Source organism: Amaranthus tricolor, chromosome 12, assembly GCF_026212465.1.
Source record: "Amaranthus tricolor cultivar Red isolate AtriRed21 chromosome 12, ASM2621246v1, whole genome shotgun sequence".
NCBI lineage: Eukaryota > Viridiplantae > Streptophyta > Magnoliopsida > Caryophyllales > Amaranthaceae > Amaranthus > Amaranthus tricolor.
In genome coordinates this window covers 22,535,109-22,545,108 of record NC_080058.1, presented here as the reverse complement: position 1 = coordinate 22,545,108, position 10,000 = coordinate 22,535,109, and the positions used below count along the sequence as shown (strand labels likewise).

The 10,000-nt window shown below is 31.1% G+C and overlaps 1 protein-coding gene across 1 annotated transcript in view; it reads left to right on the top strand.

The window, feature by feature from the left end:
* Positions 1-732: 732 nt before the first annotated feature.
* The window catches only part of LOC130828704 (uncharacterized), a 33,093-nt gene continuing 23,825 nt past the window's right edge, over positions 733-10,000 (top strand). Inside the window, exons 1-6 of the mRNA XM_057694666.1 lie at positions 733-793; positions 1,734-1,786; positions 3,100-3,166; positions 3,826-3,887; positions 5,369-5,515; positions 7,082-7,199. Coding sequence (XP_057550649.1) covers positions 733-793; positions 1,734-1,786; positions 3,100-3,166; positions 3,826-3,887; positions 5,369-5,515; positions 7,082-7,199 — 508 coding nt within the window. The remainder of the gene's footprint in view (positions 794-1,733; positions 1,787-3,099; positions 3,167-3,825; positions 3,888-5,368; positions 5,516-7,081; positions 7,200-10,000) is intronic.

Below are 10,000 nucleotides of genomic sequence, written 5' to 3'. Positions count from 1 at the left end.
ATACATAGTCGCATATTATTGGAAACGGGGTATTTGGTATTCGATTTTATTTATATATTTTTAGCTTTTTTCGTAAATAAAATGTTTAAGAATATTATTCTTTAATTTTCTTAATTTTTTCTTTGTTTAACTAATTAAGCTAAATATTTTTAGAGAGTTAGAATTTGAATTTTATATAAAAAAAATTCTAAATAAAAACAGAGATAAAAAACGCAAGGTTGAACGAAAAAAGACAAAAAAAAAATAATAAAAAAAACATTCTAATAAAATCGAGTACCTGAATCTGACCCGGTTTAATCCAGGTCGAATCCGGATCGCATTTTTAGGTATCTGAAAAATCGGATATTTGAATTTCCGGATCCGGGTCGACCCGTCATCCGATTTTGAACACTCCTAGTTGGAACATACATCTCAAAGTTCAAATTAAGGGAAATAAGATGATCTGACCGCCTCGAGTGGTGTACCTGCAACCACAAAGAAAGACTAAACCAGGGACTGATGTCCCTGAAAGCCCTCCGATGCTTAAGTAAGACCGGGAGAGGTAAATGTAAGTGATAAGTGTGAGTATGAGTATGAGCGTATAATTGCGTAACCCGATTTTCGTAGAAGAATGATCTATTAATAATAGTTTCAGCACAAGAATCATAATTGCCAGTTGGCTATCTCAGTAGTGCTGCCTTATGGGGGACGTGATCACGAAAGTGACATAGTGGGCAACGGTTACCTGAGATAATGGGCGATAATCCTGGGAAGTATCTTCAATCATGGTCAATGTGGGAAGTTGCTGTGCGATGTCTGATTAGGACAAGCATGTGACTTTGACCATCATTATAGCATTGACTTGGATGGTCAATATTGACTTGTACATTTGACCTCTGATCCATAGACCAAGGGTATTTTGGGTATTTCAAGTATATAGAATTTATAATCCCCAACAAGTTATTATTTGTTTATTATTAGTATAGTTTATAAATATTTATTGTTAATTATTTTTTTAATTATTCGTTATGATTATTTCATAGTTTATTATTTGTTTAATTATTAAACTGAAATAAATCCATCTATTGTTTATAACCATCTTCAAAGCTTTTTTGTGACCAAGCAATCATACTATTAACTTAAAGTACCGGAAAATTCTATGTGGCATCCTCACAAAGATTTGCCACATGGAATAATCAAATTAATTAATTGCTATATTTATTAAATTAAAAAAAGGTAAAGTTGATTTTATTTTATTAAACTAGAATAAATCCACCTATTTTTTATAACCATCATCAAAGCTTCTTTGTGACCAAGCATCATACTATTAAACAAAGAAACTGGAAAATTTCATGTGGCATCCTCACAAGGATTTGTCATTAATTAATTGTAATATTTATTAAACTAAATAGGGTTGAACAGAGTTTGGTCTAAACCGTAAACCAAACCGGACCAAACCGTAATTTAAATATTTGGTCTGGTCTACGGTCTAATTGGTTTGGTCCGGTTTTTTTATTAAAAAAACGGTTTCCAGTTCGGTCCCGATTTTAAAATTTTCAGACCAGACCGGACCGAAAAATCGTAATAAATTCCAATCTGGTGAAATTTATTTCTCTTCTAAATGATCACATCTTGTAGGTTTTTCTGTTATTTGAGTTCTAAATCCTTTTTGTCATCTAATTTCTTGTTTATGATATTGGTTATATGCAGCTTTCTCTGTACTTACTAATATATAATATGTTTGTCTTTGACAGCTTATCCAGTAGTAAAATATCTTCATGTGAAAGCCTTGAATTTGAGTACTTATGTGGGTTAAGGAGAATATTTTGGGGGACATGAAGGATCAAGTTTATTTAGCTGGTATAGAGTAACAGTTGATGGTACTATGACTTTGATAAAAAAAATACAAAAAAAAAAACCGTAGATCAGACCAGACCAGACCGTTTTGGTCCGGTCTGGTGTCTTGACTGGTCTGGTTTTTCTGTCAAACCAGACCAGACCGGACCGTGTGCAACCCTAAAACTAAATAAGGTAAAGTTGATTTTATTTATCAAACTAAAATAAATCCACTTATTGTTTATAACTATCTTCAAAGCTTTTTGTGACCAAGCATCATACTATTAACTAAAATAACTATAAAATTTCATGTGTCATCCTCACAAATAAGATTTGCCACATGAAATAATCAAATTAATTAATTGCTATATTTATTAAACTAAATAAGGTAAAAAATAAACAATATCTTCCCAATATTTGCTAGCAAAAAATTTTAGAAGAACAATGTAAATAGAACTTTAACGGTCAAAATCAAATTATAACTAATTGAGCTTCATATTATTAATTTTAAAACAATAATAGAGGGAACTCTCATCATGACTATGAGAGAAAATATCTATCTAGCATTATTTTTCATGTAAATTACATATCTTGAATTGCATTTTCAATTAGGGCTGAACAAAGTTTGGTCTATATCGTGAACCCAATCGGACCAAACTGGAATTTTAGTACTTGGTCTGGTCTGGTTTTTTTCAAATTAAATTACGATTTACGGTCTAGTCTCGGTATTTTATTTTGCAGACCAGACCAGACCACAAACCGTACTATGGTCAAAAATCATAATTTTGTATTTAAAAAATTAAGTTTCACCTAGATATTTAAGATGTAATTATTTTTATATAGCAATATATACTTGAATCATGTTTATGTTATCAAATAATTACAAATTATTATATTTATTAATTGTAGGTGTGAAATATTTATATAAATACATGTATTAATTTAGATGAAAATATAAAAATAAAAAACCGTAGACCAGACCGTTGTAAAACGGTTTGATTCGGTCCGGTCTGGTGATCTAAACGGTCCTGTTCGATCCGAAAAATTTTCAAACCGAAATTTCAGATTTGGTCGGATTTTAGTGTCAGACCAGATCAAACAGTACCGTGTTTACCCTTGTTTTCAATACGTAAGTACTTGCGGACGGCTATTCCCCAAACCGTACTATTCCCCAAACGGTACTATTCCCCAAACCGCTATATTCCCCAAACGGTACTATTCCCCAAACGGTACTATTCCCCAAACGGCTTTAGACAAACGGCTATCACTATTCCCTCTCCGTAGGAACTCACCGCCGCCGATGTTCGTTCTCTTCTCACCAACGGAATTCCGGCAACAGACGTCTGGGCAGGTTTGTGGTTCTCATTTTTGTGGTTCTCAGAAGTTTAACATCATTTAATATCATAAATTGAGTGTTCGTTTGTTGTCCCAGCAAAAACCCTAAAATTTTGTTTCCGACTAAGTTTCTTATTTAGCGATGATTTCTTGATTAGATGTTTTAAATTTTTAGGTATGTGAAATTTACCAGTTATGCGGTTTCAAATCTATCTGCTATGCGATAATCTATTTGAATTTCGATGACGTGATGTGGCGAAATCGTCAACGGCACTCGTCCGTTAGAAATTGCATAGCTATACTTAATTGTACTCGCTAGAATAGCAGTTTGAATACTGTTTTTACACAGGTTTAGATGTTTTCCAGAAAATGATCAACATCAGTGATGCTTAACCTTACATGTTTCATTTCCTAATAATATGTATAAGACGTAAAGCCTACAACATCTTGATACTGTTGAAAATGATGGAGATTGTAAGTGTGGGAAGGTGCTTTTGCCTAAAAGAAGGGATTAAAGATGTGTTATATTTGTAGATTATTTTTCACCCGGATTTGAATGGAAGGGTAGACTATCATTTTCTTAGTGTGTTGAACATTGTTGATCTTTTAGGCTTGATACTTTAAGGTATCATGATTTTCTGTTTGTTGATTCTTTACTTTGATTTGAAAATGCAGAGGATTCTACTAAAAGGGAATCTGGCACTAAGGTTCATCATGCTAACATCCGAGCAGCTAAGGTTAGAATGAGTCTCCTGCTCTTGGAATTTGAGGTTTATGGATTTTCTAGTAGCTGTATAGTGTAACAGCTGTTTTCTTTTTATGCATATGACGTTTATGGATGTTTTTTGTAAAGTGAAACATGGACTAATTTTGAGTAACTAAGTTGAAAATTGTTACGAGATTAAGAAATAATGTGTGATATAGCACATATGCAATCGTATGCCTTAATTGGAATTTGTTTCTTTTACACAGTCCTGTGAGAATTAAATTCCAACACTTTTATTTTTGTGCAAATCAGTTTTCTTAGCTAAAGCCTAAAAGTCTATAATGCCTCTTCTTTGTCTTCTCAATATTAGCATAATATTGAAAAGTCAACCCTAAACATTTGTTTGCCTTAATCTTTATGTTCTAATTTTCAATCTTAATCTAAGTCTTAAATAATCCCACTCCATCATCTATTTAAAAGGTAGTCTCAAGATGAAGAGAAAGTAAGTGAAACTAATTTAAAGGGTTTTATTTTTGAATTTCCATATCTTTTTTGATTTGATGGTTTTATTGATTCTTTGAATGAATTAATTGGTTTTTGATTTATTTATTTTGGTGGGTTTTACTGATTTTGGATTCTTCACTATGGTTTTTGTTTTTCTTTACTATTGTTGACGGGGGTTTTCGATTTTGGATTAGCATCTTACCGTGATTACTGGCGAGAAATACGGAAACTAGCAGAGAATAATTAAGCAGTTGGATTTCTTATTTTCTTTCGGTCTTTGCTTCCTGAGGTTAAGGCTGGCTGTGTCATTAATCTTACTCCCAAACTTTTCATCCTTAGCTGGTTTTGCATTATTACCTTTTGAAGAATTGATGAAGAACCCATTATTAGCACTTAAAGAATTGATGAAGAACTCATTTGTTGTCTAGTAGGAATTGGAATATATCCATCAACAACATCCATAAGTTTATAAATTTTATCAACCCATTCATTTTCAGTTTTCACCCCTCTTAATATTAGGGTTCTACATCAATTTATCAATTCTTATTTTGAGATATGCATTATTTTATTCCCAACAAATTAAATAGTTTTTTATTGTTCATTATTAGATCTAATCTAAATTATTAAATAAATTAGTTGAGTTAATTTTATTAAATATTTAAAATTTTAGAACTGAAGGAACATGTTAGTTAACCAACAAATGCATAACAAACATAAAGCTACAATGGTTTTGGTACTTGGGTTCATCAAGCTAGTATTCAAGATTCAAGAATTGCATGATATTTTTTAGTTTTTCTTTGGGATTATATCGCTTTTATATGTCATTTTGGAGAAATAAAAAATATTTTAGATGTTCACTTTACAAGCGAAATTCTGTCGAAATTTCGTCCAGTTGTTGTTGCCCCATGGGACTATGAACCCTGGATCCGCCATTGCTAGCTTTAACTGCTAGCCTTCTACAGTATACCCCACCCCGTTTTTTCTTTAGTTATTTTTGGTTGTGTGTAGGTACCCTACCGGCAAACCAACAATTGGGATCAGTTTATCGGAGTACCAGACAAGATAACGACCGACAACCAATTTCAAATCAGCAATTCAACAGAGAGAACATCTTCAACTTCGACGGCACGCCACCAGGATAGCCACCAGCTAAGGGCATTGTCCTCTTCCCTTTTCTTCCTTTCATTTATCTTTTCATTTATTTTTTTTATATTTACTTATTGTGTTTGTTTTAGTGTAGCCTATTGTGTGATATTGTTTTGTTGTGCTTTAGTTAGTGTTCTGCACCGAGATTGGGTCCTCCGGACTCTTAATCTTGCACACAATTAGTCCTCTGCATTACGTGGAGGATGATTGACTCAAACTCACACAAAACAACCGCCAATCAACCCAAGAAACCAATTCTTGGTTTTCAGGCCAGCCTTGGTCACCCTCTGATTTGGCTTCACTCACCAACGAGAAATGACCCCACACACCCTCCCTCGAGTTCCACTCAAATAAGGGAAGATGAAACTCTAAATTGTTCCACAATTAGAGTGTAGAAGATGTTCGACACGTTCTTGCAAAGCTGAGATTGTAATGACAAACACACACAAAGGAGAGGAATATAACCTTGAGGAATGAAGAAGAATTCTTATTAATCACCAAACTTAATGAATGTACATGAGAGACAACCTATATTTATAGTTTTCTAGCTAGCTAACGGCTAATAACATCACGTGCATTACATCATGTGTTTTAAAAACACAAAACAGAAGCATAAAACTAAGTCAGAACACTGATTCTGATTTCAGCACCAGCCTGCTGACTGGGAAACCTTGCACATGGATTTTAGAGAGTTGTGTGAGTCATCAATAGGGTTCTTCGCCCTTGATGGCTAGGTCCATGTGCCAAGATTGCATTTCTACAGTAGTCTAGGTCCTGGGTGCACAGGTCTGGTCTCCACATGTCGTGCAAGGTGGCTTGGTCGCTAGCTGCTGTGCTGTTCTGTATGGTCTGTATGGGCTGTTCTGATCTGCGATTGGGTTCCTTTGGGCTTCCGTTCCAAGTGATTGTGTGCGCTTCCAGCATGGATCTTGGACCTTGATGGCTTGGTCCATGTATGGAGATCACGTTTCCATGGTTGTTTGGCCCCAGGTCTCCTTGGTTAAGGCTCAAACCACGCTGCAAAGTAAGCTGGTCAGCGGGTGTCTTGCTATTTTGACCTGCTGCTGTTTTCTGTTCTTCCTAAGCATTCTGATGTGTATGTGGGTTTACTGTGTTGTTCTTTGTATGATAACCTTGATTCTTTGTGTGATCATCATCCTTATGAGTTGAGTGAGGTTGAGGTGCATCTTCATTAGTTTGTACTGAACCATGGTCTGAGGTATGTTTGAGGTTAGGCACACATGGTTCATGTTCCCTTTAAAGTTTTTTTGGTAACCTTTCTAACTTGGTCCTGAGTAATTGAATATAGAGTTAGAAAGCAATTGTGGTCTTATTATTATTATTATTATTATAATTATTATTTTTATTATTGTTATAATAATAATAATAATAATAATAATAATAATAATAATAATAATATAATTATTATTATTATTATTATTATTATTATTATTATTATTAATATTAATATTATTTTTACTAAGGTTATTTTTGGAAGGGCATTGTCCTCTTTCCTTTGCTTTCTTTTGATTTATCTTTTCATTAATTTTTTTTTTATATTTACTTAACAACTAGGATCAATTTATCGGAGTATCAGACAAGATAACGTCCGAAAACCAGTTTCAAATCAACAATTCAACAGAGAGAACTTCTTCAACTTCGACGGCACGCCACCAGGATCGCCACCAGCTAGGTGAATTTTCTTCTTCCGTTTTCTTCCTTTCATTGATCTTTTTATTTATTTTTTTTATATTTACTTATTGTGTTATTATTGTTATTATTATTGTTATTATTATTATTATTATTATTATTATTATTATTATTATTATTATTATTATTATTATTGTTTTTATTATTATTATTGTTATTATTATTATTATTATTATTATTATTATTATTATTATTATTATTGTTTTTATTATTATTATTGTTATTATTGTAATTATTATTTTTATTATTGTTGTTGTTATTATTATTATTATTATTATTATTATTATTATTATTATGGTTATTTTTGAAAGACATTGTCCTCTTCCCTTTGCTTACTTTTGATTTATCTTTTCATTTAATTTTTTTTTATATTTACTTTAACAACTAGGATCAGTTTATCGGAGTACCAGACAAGATAACGTCCGACAACTAGTTTTAAATCAGCAATTCCACAGAGAGAACATCTTCAACTTCGACGACACGCCACCAGAATTGCCACCAGCTAAGTGAATTTTCCTCTTCTGTTTTCTTTCTTTTATTGATCTTTTTATTTATTTTTTTTATATTTACTTGTGTTATTATTATTATTATTATTATTATTATTATTATTATTATTATTATTATTATTATTTATTATTATTATTATTATTATTGTTATTATTATTATTGTTATTTTTGTAATTATTATTTTTATTATTGTTATTATTATTATTATTATTATTATTATTATTATTATTATTATTATTATTATTTTTACTATGATTATTTTTGGAAAGGCATTGTCCTTTTCCCTTTGCTTCCTTTTTATTTATCTTTTCATTAATTTTTTTTTATATTTACTTAACAACTAAGATCAGTTTATCGGAGTATCAGATAAGATAACGACCGACAACCAGTTTCAAATCAGCAATTCAACAGAGAAAAACATCTTCAACTTCGACGGCTCCTCCAGGATCGCCACCACCTAAGTGCATTTTCCTCTTCCGTTTTCTTCCTTTCTTGATCTTTTTATTTATTTTTTTTATAATTACTTTTTGTGATTGTGATTATGATTACGATTGTGATTGGTATTGTGATTGTGTTTGTGTTTGTGTTTGTGTTTGTGATTGTGTTTGTGTTTGTGTTTGTGTTCGTTTTTGTGTTTGTGTTTTTGATTGCGTTTTTGATTGCGTTTATGATTGCGTTTCTGATTGCGTTTGTGTTTGTGTTTGTGTTTGTGTTTGTGATTGTGTTTGTGATTGTGATTGTGATTGTGTTTGTGATTGTGATTGTGATTGTGATTGTGTTTGTGTTTGTGTTTGTGTTTGGGTTTGGGATTGGGATTGGGATTGGGATTGGGATTGTGTTTGTGTTTGTATTTGTGTTTGTGATTGTGTTTGTGTTTGTGTTTGTGTTTGTGATTTTGATTGCGTTTGTGATTGCGTTTGTGTTTGTGTTTGTGTTTGTGTTTGGGTTTGGGTTTGTGTTTGGGTTTAGGTTTTGTGTTTGTGTTTGTGTTTGTGTTTGTGTTAGTGATTGCGTTTGTGATCGCGTTTGTGTTTGTGATTGTAATTGTGATTGTGATTGTGATTGTGATTGTGTTTATAATTGTGTTTGTGTTTGTGTTTGTGTTTGTGATTGTGATTGTGACCGTAATTGTGATTGTGATTATGATTAATTGTAATTGTGATTGTTATTGTTATTGTTATTTTTTTATCGTTATTAATATTATTGTTATTATTATTATTATTATTATTATTATTATTATTATTATTTTTACTGTGGTTATTTTTGGAAGGGCATTGTCCTCTTCTCTTTGCTTCCTTTTGATTTATCTTTTCATTAATTTTTTTTATATTTACTTAACAACTAGGATCAGTTGATCGGAGTACCAGACAAGATAACGACCGACAACCAGTTTCAAATTAGCAATTCAACACAGAGAACATCTTCAACTTCGACGGTACGCCACCAGGATCGCCACTAGCTAAGTGCATTTTTCTCTTCCGTTTTCTTCCTTTCATTGATCTTTTTATTTATTTTTTTATATTTACTTATTGTGTTATTATTATTATTATTATTGTTATTATTATTATTATTATTATTATTATTATTATTGTAATTATTATTTTTATTATTGTTGTTATTATTATTATTATTATTATTATTATTATTATTATTATTATTATTATTATTATTATTATTTTACTATGGTTATTTTTGGAAGGGCATTGTCCTCTTCTCTTTACTTCGTTTTGATTTATCTTTTCATTAATTTTTTTTATATTTACTTAACAACTACGATCTGTTTATCGGAATACTAGACAAGATAATGTCCGACAACCAGTTTCAAATGAGCAATTCAACAGAGAGAACATCTTCAACTTCGACGGCACGCCACCAGGATCACCACCAGCTAAGTGAATTTTCCTCTTCCGTTTTCTTTCTTTCATTGATTTTTTTATTTATTTTTTTTTTATATTTACTTATTGTGTTATTATTATTATTATTATTATTATTATTATTATTATTATTATTATTATTATTGTTATTATTGTAATTATTATTTTTCTTATTGTTGTTGTTATTATTATTATTATTATTATTATTATTAGTATTATTATTATTATTACTATTATTTTTACTATGGTTATTTTTAGAAGGGCATTGTCCTCCTCCCTTTGCTTCCTTTTGATTTATCTTTTCATTATTTTTTTTTATATTTACTTAACTATGATTAGTTTATCGGAGTACAAGATAAGATAACGTCCGACAACCAGTTTCAAATCAGCAATTCAAAAGAGA